General features: G+C 36.3%; 1 protein-coding gene across 29 annotated transcripts in view; it reads left to right on the top strand.

Annotated features, from left to right (window-relative positions):
* DLG2 (discs large MAGUK scaffold protein 2) overlaps positions 1-18,548 on the top strand; it is a 1,055,297-nt gene that overhangs the window by 778,801 nt on the left and 257,948 nt on the right. For 25 of the 29 annotated variants that reach the window (XM_074860344.1, XM_074860343.1, XM_074860342.1 and 22 more), the window contains one exon: positions 1,000-1,155. The exons of the other annotated variants lie outside the window; for them this stretch is intronic. In XM_074860344.1, coding sequence (XP_074716445.1) covers positions 1,000-1,155 — 156 coding nt within the window. The remainder of the gene's footprint in view (positions 1-999; positions 1,156-18,548) is intronic. 29 annotated transcript variants of the gene reach the window in all.

The following is an 18,548-nucleotide window of genomic DNA, read 5'->3' as shown; positions in this document are numbered from 1 at the left end:
CAACGCAGTAGTTGGAGGAGTTGCATGACGGGAAATGTACTATGTGGTGTATTTTTTTGAAAATGGTTTGCTGGTTGTCTCCTGTGGATCCCCGGCTGGTTGATACTAAAGGCTTCATCCCCTTCTCCCCCCTCCCCAGGTGGCTCCCTGGGAGGTTTGTGGTAAGTATTGCCTCTCCCAGGTGGTTGGCCTCTAGGCAGCAAGAGAGAAGTGCTAGGTGACTGGTCAGTGTCAGTTTTTGGATCTTGTTCTTCGTATCTATCTTCGCAGACTGCTGTCCGTAACTTGGAGCAGCAGTGCAACTGCAGTAGCCTTGTCAACAAAGTTAACTGTTTGAGATGTCTGCGTAATCAGATTTTGAAGGTTGGATCTGAAAAGAGAGCCAAAACCTCTTGAAATTAAATGAATTGTCTGCCATTGAGATGAATTGCTTACACAGTTTGTTACCATCGGTGTTATTATAGGATATGGTTCACTTCAACCACAGCTCTACTTGCAAACCCTCAGCTCATTGGAGCAGGAGTATGTTGTATTAACAAGTAATATGTACTTCACCTTTATATTAAATTAATGGGTAAAAAATACCCCTTTTCAGCTAAAAATTGCCATATTTTCTTCTATGCTCAAAATTAAGATCACAGAAAACTGTGCAGAAGTAATGTTGTTAGATAAAAAAAAAAACAAGCAGAGCATATGGGAAAATTCATCACTGAACTTCAGAGATAAGATATTCCCTTTCAGTGCCATACTTCCCATAAGCCAGTTTTATGGCCCACTTGTATTATGTATATCTTTATATGCAGTTGCTTGTATGCCGTAATACTGTGTTATCAAATTCTAATTTTTCCTTTAACAGCACACTTTACTTGTCAGAAAAGCCCTACTGAAAAGGTCTTGACAGATTTGCTATGCATGCTTTTAAAATGACTGCTGTGTTTTCTCTGTATTCTCAGCCACTAATACACACCTGATCTTTTACTCTTGTCTCTGTATCACCAGGCCTCCTGAACCTGTTTACAGCACTGTGAACAAACTGTGTGATAAACCACCTTCTCCTAGGCACTATTCCCCTGTCGAGTGTGACAAAAGCTTCCTTCTTACAGCTCCCTATCCCCACTACCACGTAGGCCTGCTCCCTGACTCTGAGATCACCAGGTACTGCATGCGCTTCTTCCTCACCTCCTTTGTTAGAGTGCATGAACATCACTGGATTTATCTCATAGTTTGCATCTTCACCATAGATCTTTTTCTACAGCTTGTGCTTGTTTTTAACCATGCTTTCACATCTGCACCACTGGAAGATATATGCTACCTTGGTACATAATTTTGGTCATCCAAAATCCAGTGATGAACACAGGCAATGTTTTGATCCATTGGAATGGTGCTCTAAAATAGGTTACATAGTATGTATCACATTTTACAACTGAATTCAGTATTTGTTTCTCTGTGAGTATAGAAATTGACTAAGACCTCACTGAAACCTGTAGTAATTTGGTTTGATTCAGTCATTTTATTTCTGTGTTGTGCATACTTTGTTCACTGAGCATCTTTGGGTTTATAGGGTGGCTGCCTAAGCCATTCAGAAGAAATTGAGCAAAAAATAATCACCTCCCTCACTAAGTCATGGTTGAGAATACATGTACAATTTAGCATTCCCTAGGCTGGCTGTGCTCTGAGAGGACAGTCAGTAAAACCTGAAGTGATGAACATTTCCATAACTGAAGTAATGGAAGACATTTCTATAAAATATTGTCAGTGATTCCCTCTTGAGAAATATTTAATAAAGGAAAACTACTGTCCAAAACTGTATGCTAGTATAACACAGCTATTCTTCTGTAATCTACTGGGATAGTAGTAAACTATTTGCAAACAAGACTTTGGAGATAGAGGAAGAGTTAGGCACAAGTTTTCAAGAAGATGTTGAGTGCTTCCTTTGTCAGGAAAAAACCTACAATCTTTTATATTCAAAGTAGAAGAAAAATAATTGTATTTGAAGATTTGATCATAGACATTTTCTACAGAAAACACATTTCAATGAAGAGTAATGTGGGAAGACAAGAGTAGAAGTGTGTAAGTGGAATGGAAAATGGTAGATTAGTGTAAGATACAATAACAGGAAAAAAACCTAGGTATTAAAAAAATAGCTGTGAAAGGCATTGCAGTGCTATGAAATAGAAAGCTAAATTAAAAAAGCAATAAGACAAAGTGAAGAGTTCAACAGATGTGGTAAGACCATGCAAAAGCTGCCAGTTTATTAGAATGAGAACTGTGTAGCTTCTAGAATTTGTAAAAAGGTGCTTAATCACTGGACAAAGTGATTAGTTAAGCTGTTCAGGCCAGTGCAAGTTTGGGTGAAAAACATTGGTAAGGTCAATGTTTTATAAAGGTATAAATAATTCCAGAAGGATGACAGGTATTAACAGATCTATCTACAATATTTTAATTTCTCTGCAAATATTATTTTAAAGGAAATAACTAGCCAAAAATAGTAAAATTAATTCAGGTCTCTAGGTACAGCGTACATATGAGTAATCTATCTGTAAGCATCACAGTGCTTCTGTGTGGTTAGAACCAAACAACAGAAGAGATCGTTATAAAGAGACTCTAAGTTTTAAAATGGTCCGTTTAGAAAGGAAGGCACCAACTTGAACTAGAAAGTTGAACAAGTGGGTTCTAGGGGATTTTGGGGACATGGAGTTGTGTATTGGGAGCACTGAGGATTAGATTGTGGCTTGCTAACCGTAGAGAGATGCAATTCATTGCTAAATGGTCAATCTCTATAGACTTGACTGTCAGGACTATGGAGATAGGTTGGGGGAAAAGGCTGAATCTGTTAAGGCTGCTTCCTGCAGACCAGACACTCAGATGACAATAATCGGTGGAGCCCTGGAGAGCTCATAGAACTAGGCCATTTTGTGACCTGAAAGTATAATTCTCTACATCCTTTTGCTTTACTGTGTGATTGATTAAATACTTGGTCCTCAGATATTTGATGACCTGACATCAGGACTTAAAAATCTGGGTTTTTTTCTACCGAGTGTCAGTTTACAATTCTCTTTAAGAACAGGGTTTCATTTCTCTTCATTCTACTTTGATGTAAAATTAAGCTCTAGTCCCTGTATATTTAATCAGTTTGTTTATTTCAACAGTCCAATAAAAACTGCAAAAAGAACACAAAAGACGAGAAAAGACACAACTCACGGTTAAATGCTCTGCACAATGCTCTGCTACATGCTATGGTAGAGGCAACTGATTGCTATAATTTATACTTCCTTCCCACTGTGACATAATATTCAGATGGAAAATATGACAGTTTTCAATGTTCTCAAATACTGTCATCTTCTCCACAGGACTCTTTGAATAGTTGACTGTAGAGGAAGACATTTGAAATAAAATTTCACCAAATGCCTTTGGTGAGGAAAGTGACAGCTTTCCAATATATACCATGATTTGATTTCCAAATGGAGTCGGTATTCACAGTTGGAGAACAGATTTTAGAAAAGTATTAATCCCATTTTAACCCTAATCAAAGTGGCTAATTTTGCAGAAGTGTTCATTGTACACAGCCCTAAATTTCACAAAGGTGGTATATCTCAGGGCTGTATTGTGTTGAATATTTGGAAGAATTAATCCATAAAAAGACCTTGTTTTAAATCTGCTGCTGTGATACCACCATCTCTATTGAAAATTGTACTACAAAAAATCTTCCAAGTATTGATCAAAGATCTCTCTTTACTCACCTGAATTCCTCAAAGCCCTATTCCTCCACATTATACACTTCCATGGTCTCCAGTCAAATATAAAAGTTATCTCCCTGCCTTCCTTCAGGCTCCCTAGAAAGAATTTTTCCCAGAATTTGTCAGCTTCAAGTTTGGGGAGGAAGGGATAGGGATTATTTGCTTGTTTTGGTAACTGCAGTCATTGTCATATCTGTGTACTCCAGTATGGAGAATCTGCTGCTGAACTGCAAGAAATTTGGTTTGACAAAAACTCTTCCAGAGGAAGAGGAACATGATGCCACGTTCTCCCAATTGAAATGGTTGTAAGCCAGACAACACCTTTCAAATTGCTGCTTCAGATAATTTGTCAGCTACTCCTCAGACGATTGCTTTATCAAGGCTCATTAACTTGATAGGCAAAGAGAATTCATAGGGCAAAGCCTTATTTGTCTATAGTAAATTCAAGTTTACAACCCTTGCTTTTGTGGTGGCCTGTCTTACCTCCTGGGAGATTTGGAGGTCTAGAACAATATACTCCCATTTTAGGATAGAAGTAATTTTTTTTTTATCGAATTATCAGTTCACGTGAATTGATATTACCAGGGCTACGTCAGTGTGCAACAGCTGAAAATCTATCCCATTGAAGGCGGGAGTAGAGAGAGAATTTTGGAATAGTAAGTTTTCCTTTGAGAGCACCACATGGGAACGGGTGCAGAGTATTCATGTTCTGGCCTCTGTCATTATTGACAATTATGTGTACAATTAGAAGATTATTGGCAGAGAAAGGAAATCACAGCTCATAGATGTACCACTCTTTCTACAAACACGAGACTTTGTTTCTGCATTATGTAACACAAAATGTTGTGTTCTCAGTCTTTGCACAGAGAACTTCATTACATTCACCACTACATAGATACACTTAAAAAATGCTTCCATTTTGCCCAGATCTAACTTCCCTGTCTTTACTGAAATCTTTTTGGCACTCTACTTGCCAGCAGTTTTTGCTAAAGGGCAGCCCTGATATTGTTGGTTTGTGTGATTTTTTTTTTTCCATAGGTATTTGCTTTTCAGCCTTTGATCATGTGATTGCATCAATATTTTTGAATACATGTAGGGGAAGGAACTAAGGGTAGGGTTTCAAACTTTGTAGTCATTGGAGAAAAGCTTGGGAACATGACTCCTCCCAGGAAAATAAAAAGAAGTGAAAAATTTGTTCATGTTTAGTCTAGCTTTTTTAAACTTGCAGATCCTCCTTCTGGTGCTTGGGTGCCTGGATTGAAAGTATTTGGCTTGCTTTTAAAATCAAGATTAGTTTCTTGAAGCCAGCCCCAGTTCTGGCTGACACTGTGATCTGCAGTTTTAGGCAAGGTAGTTAATGATTTTGTGCTTTGTTTCCCAGTCTCTAAAAGAAGTTTAACAATGATCTCATGGAGCTTTGAAAACTAATTCTGTCTGAGACAATAGCATCCTATTACTAATGGCAATTGGTGTTACTGTTTAATAACATAAAAATGATTTTAAGGTATTTGATGAAGTAGATTAATGACATCAGTTCTTGGGACCACCACTACTTTCCCACCAATGGGGATTAGGGAGAGAAGATAATATAGGCACAGGGCTCTAGAGCAGAGTCTTTTGCAGAAAACAGCATGCCATTTGCATAGGTATTCAAAGGTAACTGAGCATTGTGTAACACTTAAGAGCTCCACAAATAAAAGTGTGCTGAAGTGTAAGCAGGACATACGGGTAAGGAGAATATAATGTCAAGAATCTTAATAATTGATGCGCGATGCTACTTCCAACATGTGGCTGAACTCCTGCACCTGTGCCTCGTAAGCACATGAGGGTCACTACGTTCCAGAAGCCTCTGCAATCAGACTAGCGTATGTCTGCACCACTAAGGACTACTGCTTGTGGGCACCTCACTTAATTTTAGGGATCCCTGGAATCCCTCCATAGGCCATGAAGGGACAGCTGAGAAGGTGCTGACCTCTTTTCACTGATCTAGCAGGAAGTTAAGGTAACTGCACTTGGAAAGGGTTTGAATGGAGGGCCTCTGGTAGTCATTACTATAGTGTCCTTTCTCATTTGCTAATATCTGCGCAGCCTTTTTCTTCACAATAACCTGCTGGGAGCGAGCTTGTTGTCAAAATGATGCATAGGACTGTACTTGTGTGTGGCTGCCTTCCAGGGAGGCTCTTGTCATCTTTATTGAAATTCACATTGCACAGGAGTACTCATCGTCCCCTTTTCAATCCCATGTGTTTAATATTGGAATTATATCTCCCAAAACACATCTAGCCATATTTTGAGTTTTTTGAAATGCCTGGCAACCTGAAAATGGGACCTATCAAACAAGCAGTAAAAAGCAATGATATGAAATTAAGTCTTCAACTTGCCCCACATAAACACAACCACCTTTCTTGAATTTAAAACGAACTTTAACTGTTTAGTTGTAATCATTTACATATTTTTTGTGAAAATTTCAAATAATAATTACAAAACTGGTAATAAGTATGTTTCAGCAAATGGATTTAAATACTTAAATATTTAAAATCAGGATTGGAGCATATTTGTACTTTTTCATATTTTAACATCTTGGAATCAACTTCTGAACTGATCTGCATTTTATATAATCCAACCACAAACAGCAAGCTTATATATGGTAAACTAGCACTACTAAGTAGCACTGCTTAAAGACAGTGGAAGGGAGTAAGTACACAGTTCTTTCTGTGGATTTTTGAACAGCAAAATAGTCAATACTGGGGTTCATCTTGTTCAGTGTCAATGGAAACAAATTAATCCTCCAGTCACAAAGAAAAAACGTCTTTAGAAAATAAAAGATACTTGGTTAAAATAACTTTTGATAAAGTAGCTCCCTAAAACCATAAGGCGGTGTTTAAAAAAATGAACCCTGTGACTTTTTGTTTTGAGAAGTGATATTAAGGCATATCGATAACCAATTTTAAGCATTCAGAGGCACAGAGCATATAGCAACCCCTAAGCAATTTAAGAGATTAAACTGGTCATCTCAGAGGCTGGCTTGGGTACTGATGTTCATATAGATGGGGATTGAAGCATCTTGTTATTGCTGATTTCAGTGAGAATTAAGTATGTAAGTACTATGGCCTTCACTCCCTAAACAACATCTATAGCGATTTAAGTGCTTCTTTAACTCTGGCAGCTAGACCTTTCTAAAAATAAGCTTGGAGACCTTGACTCACATGCAGGAACACACATTGCAGTGGTTGACAAGATGCAGCCCAGATGCATACAATTACATACCATTTATGCTTGACTGGATTGTGCTGCTTCTGAAAGCAGCTGCAGAACTGCAATATTTTATAGTCATAGATTATATGGCAAAACAAAATCAGCATAAACCGTGTTGATTAACTGTCTACAACTCAGATGCAGCATCTCAATGTAGATTGTCCCTGCTTGTGAATCAGACTCCTGAGGCCTTTAAATTATTTAGGATCTTTTGGAAATTATACAAATTAATTGTGGATTTTCCTTATCACTTTCAATTAACAAATTAAAAAGTCTGAACTGGAACAGTTTCCTATAATTTCTTTTTAATCCTGACTCAAGTATTCTCTTCAAGTAAATGATCCAGTCATATAACTGTTATAGCTAATGAAAGAAAAATTATGCTGCCTGTCAGACTCAGCTTTCATGTTATTTTGCATGGCTGAATCTCTGACCCTAATAAGCACAAACATTCCTATAGATTCTCTTATGCTCTTTTTTTTAATGAGGAGTCTTCTATTTTGGACACTATTAATTAAAATTATTAGGAAGATGCTCCTTTTAAGAACTCGGAGAGATAATTGCAGGAGAATCTTAACCTGTAAAGACATAAAATCTCTACAGTTCAAGTGTGTAATTATGTAAAGTTACAGATGCCTTTCAGGTTAAGATGGGATGCTTCAGGTTAATGCTGCTGGGCTTTATTTCCAGTTGTGCTGCTGACTGATTCTCTTTAGTTGAGCAAATCACTTAATTCTATTTGCTTTGCTTTATCTATCAGTAAAATAATCTTGTTACTCAGTTATATTGGAAGGATAACTAATATCATTAAACAAAATAGAATAAAATTTTTAAAGAAAAAATTAAGGAAAAATTAATCTGTTCTGTCATTTGGGAAATGTTTTGTATTTTTGGAATATACGGTTTGATTTTCAGAGATACCATGCTTTCTTGTGCTACAGATCCTCTTTTGTTTGTATTCTGCACCCATGGATATTAAACTGTATATTCTTAGCTCATAAACCGGACAGAAATATTAACTCAGTTTAGTTAAGTAGCAGTATTTTCTTTACTGTGTCTTTAGAGAAGAAAAAAATACCAGTTCTCAGTAAGAAAACATCTGTAAATCACTAATATTAAAATGTTCGTGCTGTTATGATTACAAACAGAGCTACAGAGAGACATTTGGGAACAAAGGAAAGATGTCTCCTTCTTTTCCACGCCTATAAACAAGCTCTGAAATTCAGTCTCTAAGTCACATGAAGCACTCCCAAAGTATCAGATGCCAGTTCCTCTGTCTTTTTTGGACTAATGATGAAAACTGGAACCAGGAGACTAGAAAGATATCAGGCCACTTTTAACCAGTTCCTGCCTGAGGATTTTGGCCAGGGCAATCAGTCATCCAGTATGGGGAGGGTGAGGTGGACAATGACCCTCAGAATTGAAGTTTTGCCTGATGTCTGCTTCAGAGGATACCATTCACCACCTAAAGCTGGCTACAGCAGTTACTGGCTAGATACAAGGCAGGAGTGATGCTTCAGATTTTCTCATGAAAATCCAGTCAGTTCATAACTAAGTCCACACAGTTACCTTGTTGTTTGAAACGGTCATTTCTGTGAGACATGTTATTGTTTATTTTCAGTATATGTAAGCACCCTCTCAAACATCTTGTTCTGGTCTCTGAAAATCCCCTTGAAACAGTTCTTCCAAAGCAACAGAGCACTAAAACTGCAGACATAATGTTCAAATGCTCCTGAGTGTTGGGAGAAATTTAAACCCACATTTTTAATATTGGTTCCATATCTGGTTCAAGTGTATTCAGAATAAATGACAAAATATTTGACAGGAAGTGTCACTCTGCATAGGAATGCTACAGTAACAAGCTAATGGAGCCATTCACTAATTCAAATCTTGTCCACAGTAACGAAAGTTAATGACAATTATTACCTGACAACTGTCTAAAGGCTGATACAAATAGGCTTGGAGATTTCAGTTTCATTCCTGTGGACAAGTTTCCACATCATAAAAATCATCACTCCACCTGTCACAGTAATTGCTAGACTCTCACCTCATCAGAAAAACCAAGTATAGATTTAACCTGGAGAACAAATTACTCTTTTTTACCCTGAGAGAGTTCTTTGAGCTTAGAAATGAAATATTACTGTGCAGACTGGGTAAATAAAGCTACCCTGTGGCTACCTATGCTGTACCTATTGGGGGAAGAATAATTTTCAGGGTTGTAGCTGTGCACAAAAGAGCAAGAAAGCTTACTGGTTAGAGCAAAGAGCTGGGAACTGAGAAATTTGCCTGTACTACTGACAGTTTGGATGACCTTGGCAAATTAAGACTTTCTTTCAATTTTGTACAATTGTGAAATACGTGACACGCATCCACAGACACCACAGCAGCCCTTGGAGTTAAAAGAGATTTCCAACAGGTTCAGATATGTATGATTTTCTGCACTGCGTAAAAAAGAGTGATCATTAGTACCAAGTGGAGTGATAAGAGGCATCATGGAAAGCAGGTGGGACTTCTAATTATAGCAGTATAATTTGTCATGGAAATGTGAGAGAATTATAACAACAGTAATAATGAACCTACCTCAGCCCTGTGCTAGTCTTGTTTTACACTACAGTTATCCCACTGGAGTAACATAGTGCTGACTCAGGCCCCCAGATTATTTTGTATTTAATTATCACCATGTATTATTGTTGACATAAACCCTATATGTGGATACTTGCAATTATGTCCATTTCTGTTAGTTTTGCCAAGTCACGAAGGTCTGACTTTGAACAGGATATGTCTAAAGATATGCTTGTGATATGGAAGTCAGGAGGTAGCACTCTGCTGAGTCTGTGCTAGGCCAGTGATGCTGCAAGCCTAGTTGAAGACACTGCTGTGGAAGGTGTGGCAAAACTGGATGAGCTGTTTAAACTAGATCCTCATCTCTTGTCATTGCCAATTTCACAGCACTTTACTACTTCTGTACAAAAAAGTATAATCATAGAATCATGGAACGGTTTGGGTTGGAAGGGACCTTAAAGATCATCTAGTTTCACACACCCCCCCATAAAATAATAATTAATGGAACAGTCAGAAATGCAAAATGCTAAGATAAAAAAAACCTCCTGATGTGATGGGATCCACCTCCTGGGTCTGCTCTAAAACTTCTAGAAATTTTTGTTTTCCTCTTCAGATTTTTTTCTCACTATCAGAACATAACCTGTACCTTTATGGATCTATGAGGGTAATAATTATTTCCCATAGTAAAGGGAAAATTGATTTCAGTAGCCAAAGGCTAAAACATTGGAATCAGATTCTTCTGCCATTTATTTGTTTTTAAAAGGACATACCACCATGATTAGGAAAAATCTAACTAAATGTTTATATTTTTCTCATATTACTGCAGAAATATTTATTGATCAGTACTCATTACATTTCCTATTTCAAAAAAGCATTTGTTGCTCTTTAAAAATATTGACTGTATGACTGGAACCATCTGTTTGCAGAGACTTCAGTGTGATACAAGAAATGGTAACCATAATCCTCAAAGATGCTTATCTATATTTGAGTTGGACTGAAAGTCTCAACATAAGCCTGGGAGGTTGTACGCTGTTCCCTGATTTAGTCTTCCAACACAAATGCTACAAGGGGTTTATGAAAGCGGGGAAGAGAGCAGAGAGGAAAACAAAAAAATATGGGGAACGAAACTCCCCTTTACCTACATAGTACATTTATGTACATGTGTTACAGTTAGTGAGATGCTTTTAAATACCATCTGGGCTTTGAATAAATAGCATTCTTATTTTAGATTAAGCTTTCATTGTGGTGTAGAGAGGACTGCTGAACTTTTTTTCTTACTGATTTAAATTATTTTTCATGTAAATATGGCTATAAGTGTTTATGATTAAGAGACACAGAAGATACTGAATAACATTTTTTAAAATTACTGAGTGATTCACTAGCCTAGGGAGAAAATTGACTCTTGTAAAATGCAAGATGAGCTTTCAGATAATCTCATGGGTCAAAGTGCAACTGATTTCCAATAAAATACAGATTTGGAAGTACCTAAATTACATTTGAAAGTGAAATGTGAGCTACTAATACAGGCCAGAGATATATAGGCAAGAATCTCTGCTTAAAATGCATAGTTTGGCATGTGGTTACTTTGCCATCCAGGACACTTTTGCTCTGTATCCCAGTTTGGATATGGAATTTTCCATCTCTTCACCTTTCAAACAGAAAGAAGTCTGAGTATGGACTTGCTAGAGCTATTTACCAGCTCCCTTTTAATTCTTAATTCAAGCAATATCACTCTAGTTGACTTGTTTCTGTATTTTCCCACTTCGCTATTTGGTGTGAGAAATAGTAGCTCAGTCCTTCACAAAGAATATTTTAAAGCTATTACTGTGTTTCTCGGATGGTTGGAGGTGCTATGTGTTTGACGAGCAAAATTATCTGGTGATTACTTAAAAATGGTTTGTTTGGTTGCTTTTTTTCCTTGTAGACTTAACTTTAATGATGTAACCTGCAGTGAGATCTAAATATGACTTCATGTTTTTAAGTTCTTTTATAGATTCCACTTCAGTTCAGAATATACGTTAGGAGTTGGAAAGATAATTTATGTTATCCCGGTGGACTAGGGTTGTGCCTATTTGCAGTCAGTTTCTCTTCCAACTCCATAGTTTCTTTGGTGAATTTGCATAAGCACTGTCATATTTTCATGTGTTAGTTCAATGTTTTAAAAGTCTGTGTGCCTGTAGGAAATAACACAGCCTTACTATACAGGAAGACAGAAGTGTTTAAGAACATTATTTTATTACTGGGAGCTGTTCTCACCTATCTTATCACTAGGGAGCTCACCTATCTTATCACTATATTGTCTCAATACTTGCATCCAAAATTTTTCCCAAATGTGATTTTAAAAACACAACACAACAAATGAAAGCTATTCTGGATTTACTGATTATCAATATCCCCACAAGAGAGGGTGCCTTCCCTACTGCTGCCTTGGAGGAGCTGCACCAAAATCCTTGGGAGATTGAAAATACTGACACTTTGTTTTGTAACTGAAAAAGTGAAGGGGGAAGATTCAGAATTAAAATTTTGACAGTTAGAAGTTATACAGTTACTGTACTTCACTATAATTTCTTAAGAGTAAGATCATTTATACTATACTACTCTGAGAAGTAGTACTTTGGCACAGGGCAGGGACCACAGAAAAGGGAGGGCAGAAAGCGGGATGCTTGTTACTCACAAATACAAGAGAAATGCAAAATCCTAAACTTGAGGTTTTGATAGGAAACATTGAAAAGGACGAGAAAAAACTGCCATTGATAAAACATATGTATGTATGCAGAGATATTCAGTGCCAATTTGCAATAGTAGGGCAAACTGACGTAGGAGTTCATTGTAAGCCATAGTCATTATAAACTGCTGTCAATATGAAATCACTGGAAAAAGGGTTTTTTTGTTTTGCTAAGAAAGAAAATTAAAAAACACACCGTTGTGCAGAAGGAGTTACAAGATCTAAAATCCGTGAATTTTGTGGAAGTCTAGTTATGCAACTGACCTTTTTTAGTTGAACCTAAATTTAGTTAAGTTGTCATTGTAAGTTTGCATGTAGAATTTGTTAATGTTTTGGGATCTTAAACAATTTATTCTTTAAAAGGTTCTTATTTCATTTTTAAAGTATAGCACTAGAAGCAGCTAGCTTATCTGATTTTAAATAATGCTTATAGTGCATAAAACCACTACTGTTACTGCATAAAAAGCAAGGTCAGTGGAAGTGACAAGATATTAAAATACATTTTTTTAGCTGACAAAGGGAAGAAGAGGAAGATTTAGTTTGACTTTCAAAATGAAAATTTCAATATTGTTAAGGAAATACTGGAACAGAAACATTACAGTCTCCAGGGAGATGCATAGACAATTTCTTCCATACTCCATGCAGAAAATGAATCATTCCATAGATAATTGGAGTTGCTTGCTGTATCTTTTGAGGATCATTATAGTTCTTGCTTTTATGCTGTTGAAATCACTACACTGCTGAAGTGGGGAGCAGGGAAAAGAACATAACACTACAATGTGAGAGTACACTTGTATATATGGTTTTGCACATCACAAATTGCTTTTGATTTGATTACACTGATTTCTAACATCTGAATTCTGAATAGCAATGACTGTAGCCTTAAGACAGACTTTCCTGAAAAGCAGCCTGAAACCATCATAATGTATTACACCGTGTAAAGAGAACACCTGAAATGCACTGAAGCCCACATGGGGGGAGTACGCAGTACAGAAACCAAATGTCACTTGCTGCTACTCATTGATAGTAGCGTGCATCTGCGCAGCCCAATGCAAGACCATTCATATACTCCTGAGCTGGTTCTAGACAAGTTAGGTTAGCTGATGGAGCAGTCTAACCTGCTTCCCATAAATGCCCACATCGATTGATAGTTGACTTGGGTATAATCAGCAATGTGTGTGGATAGTTCAGTTGCTGATCTGATGAAGACTGAATAAGCTGTAATCAGAACTCTTAGCCTGTTCAGGGTACAGTGAGTAAGTGTTGCAGGTAGGAGTACTTCTGTAGTATCTATGGCAAGCGTGTGGCTACACAGGCTTGCTTAGAAGCAGAAGTCAAACAGGTTTGGTTAGGATACAAACCCACATAATACTGTCATTGAACCATGCAGAAGAGAATTTGCTTTTGACATTTCAGATTCAGCAGTATGAGTGAAGGTTGTTAATTTTTCATATCAAGACTTTACAACCATTTTTTATATTATAGTACTTCAGTGAATGTGTTTTAAAAGTCCTGTTTTACAAAGACATCTAAGTAGGCAGTGAATTCATGAGCGTTGTTGAAATCACAGGTGCTGTTTAGAATCTTGAGGCTCAGATGATTGAAACTTCTCCTTGTTGGTTTGTGTACAGCAATTAGAAAGAGAAATATGCAAAGAGGGAAATTTATTCCAGATGGAAATTTTAGTTTATTTTTCCTAATGGATTTTGCCTGCTTTCCCAGATACCTCAATTACACAATTAGCATTCGTGTTGGTATGCCATGGATTACAGAACTGGGTCCTTCAGCCTAGGGTACTGAAAGGTTGTGCTTTGGAACCAAAAATACAAGATCCAGACTATAGTGGCAGTGATCAGAACACTGTAATCTTGTTCAGCCTATTTCTTTTCCTTGTCTTTCCTTTTTTTTTTTTTCTGATACAATCTTGTACAATACCATAGTGCTTTGAATTAATGACAAGAAGGGTAGAGTTTTCTCTTTTGACAAAAGTGGGATTAGTCCACAAAGGAAGATCAGTACAATACCAAAGCCAAATCATATCTCAGTGAAGTTAGAAGGAGAATTACACTGGCTTTGTTGGAGCTTGGGTAATCCAAGAATAAACATGGCAACATAATACTATAAGCAGGTTCATACTTTTATGTCGAGGCTACCTTCCAAATCATATGACATCATGCTTTGTAGCATCTCAAACACTGTTTCTCAAAAAGCCACAATCTATTTGCATTTACTACTGGGTATTCTTCATAAAGAATAGCATCACATGGAAAATAAATTCTTAAATGACTGGAACAGTAAATCTATTTGCTGTTGACCTAAATAAATCAAGCAGCATGGACCATTGCTGAGAAATAAACCTTAAACCAAAATGCTGCCATATAAAATTGTAGTTTTTAGTAATCACCACTATAAGAGAGGTGATTTTTGTAAAAGTTAATGTAAATTAGATCTTCAGTAGGATAGAATATACTCTATTTTTTCTCACATCAGATTTATATAATTTTGTCCACGTCAACCTTTCCTGTTTTCATGTTTAAATTTTCCAATTCTGCTATTATTTGCATTACCACTTCACAATGAAAAATCAGCTTATTAGTGTCAACTAACAGAAATGAAACATCGATGCAACTTAGGAAATGATAGGTTTTCTTCAGCTTGCCCACAGAAACGGTGAATAGCACAAATTAATTTTAGTCTTGTCTACCTTAATATTGCTCCCATCACTGTAAGAGTCTGGACATCTCTTTTATCTTTGGTATTTTAGAGACAGGTGAATGGAGAGAGCAAATGGCTTTACTAAGGTCCTAAAGGAAGTCCACAGTGAGGGTGAGAAGTTTCAGACTCACTTGCCAAAAGCATCAACAAACAAAGCACACAAATCAAGAATATGTAGGGCAAATTCAAATTTTAGTAGCACAGATATGAATTTAAATCAGTGTAATTATCATTTTGAAGATTTGAGATAGCTTCAATTGACTTGTAAAATAAATTGCTGGATAAAAATGGAAGCTGCCATTTGATTTGGGAATGTTGATTCACAGGTTGATTAACCAATATGCAAGAATTTGGTAGTATTGTAAAGCGACTTTATATTTCTAACAAGAAAAAGCAAAGTGAATTAAAATAGGTCCTAATAAAAATTTTTAAAGGGTATTAGCATTTCATCTCTCAAGGCTTAAACCAGTCTCTAAGTAGAGAACAAGATGAACTGTGATACAGGAAGAAATTTATATTTTCTTCTGTAAAATACTGGCTGTTTTACCTCTGTTCTCAATCAGAGGTGTACATAGTGTAAAATTTACTGTAAGATATTTAATGGGTCTGGATTGTCATCTGTGAAATACATAAATTGAAATAATTAATCTTTTCCACCACTGATTTATACATTCTGCATTTGCATTGAAAGGGAAGGGTTAGTGTTTGGGACTGATGTGTAGCAATGTCTGATTGGTATATAAAAGGATTCTGCAGCTACAGTAGATGTCATAGGTTTAATAATAAGATGCAAATTTAAATGAATTTAAATGCCTCAGAGGTGTAGAATGTCTCCAGGCCAAGAGAAAAAACAGCAATCAAACTGTTCCACTTAACTTTTAACTTGCATTTTATATCCAGAAGTAACTGATGAGTGAAAGAAACTTCTTTGGGTTTCTTATGTATGTTTGCCCAGCAGTATTTGGAGAATTCCACTGAATAAAAATACAGTTAGTTAAACAGATATTTTCTGTAGTAGTCATCCCTGAGAAGTTGGACAAGAGGCATAACTTGGAATAAAATAGTGTATCAAAGGAACTCTAAAGAGCCTATTGCTATGGAATTTCCTGCCAATCTTGCAAATGCAAGATTTGAAAATGTGGATGACCATCCAATGCATGGGCTTATCCTCCATCAGTTTTTTTTGTATCATCTGAGTAATCCATACTTCATATGTGAAGTGTTCATTGATTGCAGGGTATTCATAGGTTTTCAGCAGAACTGCTTTGTCCTCAAAAATAACGCATGGAGAACTGAAGCAAAAAGCTGCAATGCTAGCTCAGTTCATGTGCACAGAATAAATATGGACACAAGATTCCCATCTCCAAAAATAGCTTCCTTGCGTGGCTATTTCTTTTTACAGTGCTAAATGACAATGGAATTCTGGTTTTGGTCCCAGTTAAGATTGGATGAGTTGCTGGTATAAATCCAACTGTGACCATTTTTATTGATTGATTCATGCTTCCTTGTGCTTCCCTGTCTGTATGTTATTCATGTTTTCTCTTAAACAGCAGTGTTTTTTCTCTCACTGTACCTAGCACAAGTGGTTCTGGCCAAAATATTTGAGAACCAAATTACAAAGGTGCTTGCAGAGAGAAATCATTAGTTGAAAGCAGCAAAGAGAGATTTAGCTCTAGATAAAGCTCTTTATCTAATAAATGAAAGCTGAGTAGAAGCAGCATGGCAGCTCCTTCACCCTTCACACTAAAGTAACTTGAAATAACCCAAGAACCTTGGGTTTGTTGACTGACTGATGACCAGATTGTAATTATAAGAAATGTTCCCTAACCTACAAGAAATATTTGAAGAGTTTAATGAAGGAAACTCAGGCAGTTGTCCAGGATTTACACTATTAAGTATCTTAATGACATTAAATCTGTTTCCAAAAGGATCTCAAATTGACTGTTTTATCAGCTCAGTCATGTATGCATGCTTGCTAATTTTGCAAATCTTTTAAAATGAGTTTCCAATGTTTTACTCAAATGATGTGTCTATTAAGTTTGTAGCTAAACAATTCACCTTAATGACTACCACAAGCTTAGAGAAAATTCCTTCCTAAATTCCTGTCACTGTTCTTTCCTGAATAGCTAAATTTCTCTTCAAAGATTGAATTTAACAAGCATCTTTAACTAAACGGTGGTTTATATGTCAGGGATATAAGGATTGACATAATGGAACATATAAATAATCTATCTACCCCATCATTCATCTAATCCAATATATGGCCTATAATCAAAGACAGGCAAAATTAATCACAGATGTGTTTGGACAATATTACAGTGATCTACTATGGGAGATGCTTATGCCTGAGACTCCCACTGAGAGTAACCCCAGAATGAGAAAAATTAAAAGATTTTTAATTTTTTTTTTTATCTAGTTAATTCTTAGACCTCATAGTGTGAAACACTGAATGTTTCCCATGAAATGCTAAGTCCAACTTCTATCAAATCAAAAAGATCCAAGAATCATGGTTCGTATAGATTAGAAAAGAAACAGAAGAGTTTAAGCTGTTGAATTTCTTCACTATTCATCTTTCATTTTGACAATGCATTCATGATGCATTTTCAAATTACCATTCACTGCTGTTTGTATGTATTCTGTTGGGATGTCATTTGTTTATGTGCGTTACATTATTTCTACTTTTTGCTTTTCTCTGTGTGTTTCTCTAGGATTTTTGGTTTTGTGTTTGGTATAGCTGCACATGCACACATGCATGCTGGGCTGATTTGAATGACAGAGCAAGTGAGACTAAATAGCACCTTATGTAGGATTACATTCTCACCTCTGGTCTGTTAAAAAAGACAAATATTCAACCCATATTCCTAGTGTGCGTAGAGATAATGTATATCCAAATGGGAGGGATAACATTATCAGAAGGTATCACACAGGTGCAGTAAACATTGTATCAGGAGCAACTGCAATATAAAGTGTGCTGTTCTGATAGATTTTAGATCGTAATTGTAAATTAATGTTCTTTCTGTTGTGATCATTCTTTTTGTTTTGTTGAACCACTTCTGTGGAAGCTGAATACACTCCTTTTCTGGCTGTTTCACCTTGACAGTGTAATTCACTGCAGTGCACACATGAGAGTTAGTAAGTACAGAGGAAATGAACTTGGTCGTATGCAGAAACAGTATTAAAACTTAAATTTCTGTAGGAATGTTTTTATTGTGCAAATATAATGATACAGAATCTCATGGGATATAGAAATGTTTGTTAATGGCATAGTATGGTTTGGCATCAGACAGTTTTTCATTGCTGTTTTAAATCACTTTAATTAATTGTTGTTATCCATATGCTTTATCTTGAATGAGTAAAATTCAGTGCAATGACTGTACCATGAAAAGAATTTTATGTGCTTGTTTTTCTTTGGATGGAGATGGATAGAAACTTTGCAAATTAGTTTAATGGTTTTCAGTTATTTGAGCTCTGTCATTAGGCTTATTTATCTGTGATTTCCCTACTCTTTAAAAAAGAAGCAGATGCAGTATAAAAGTCCTATGAATTATTTTTCA

The sequence above is a fragment of the Strix uralensis genome, chromosome 2, assembly GCF_047716275.1.
Source record: "Strix uralensis isolate ZFMK-TIS-50842 chromosome 2, bStrUra1, whole genome shotgun sequence".
Lineage (NCBI taxonomy): Eukaryota > Metazoa > Chordata > Aves > Strigiformes > Strigidae > Strix > Strix uralensis.
This window is presented reverse-complemented; position numbering and strand designations above follow the sequence as displayed.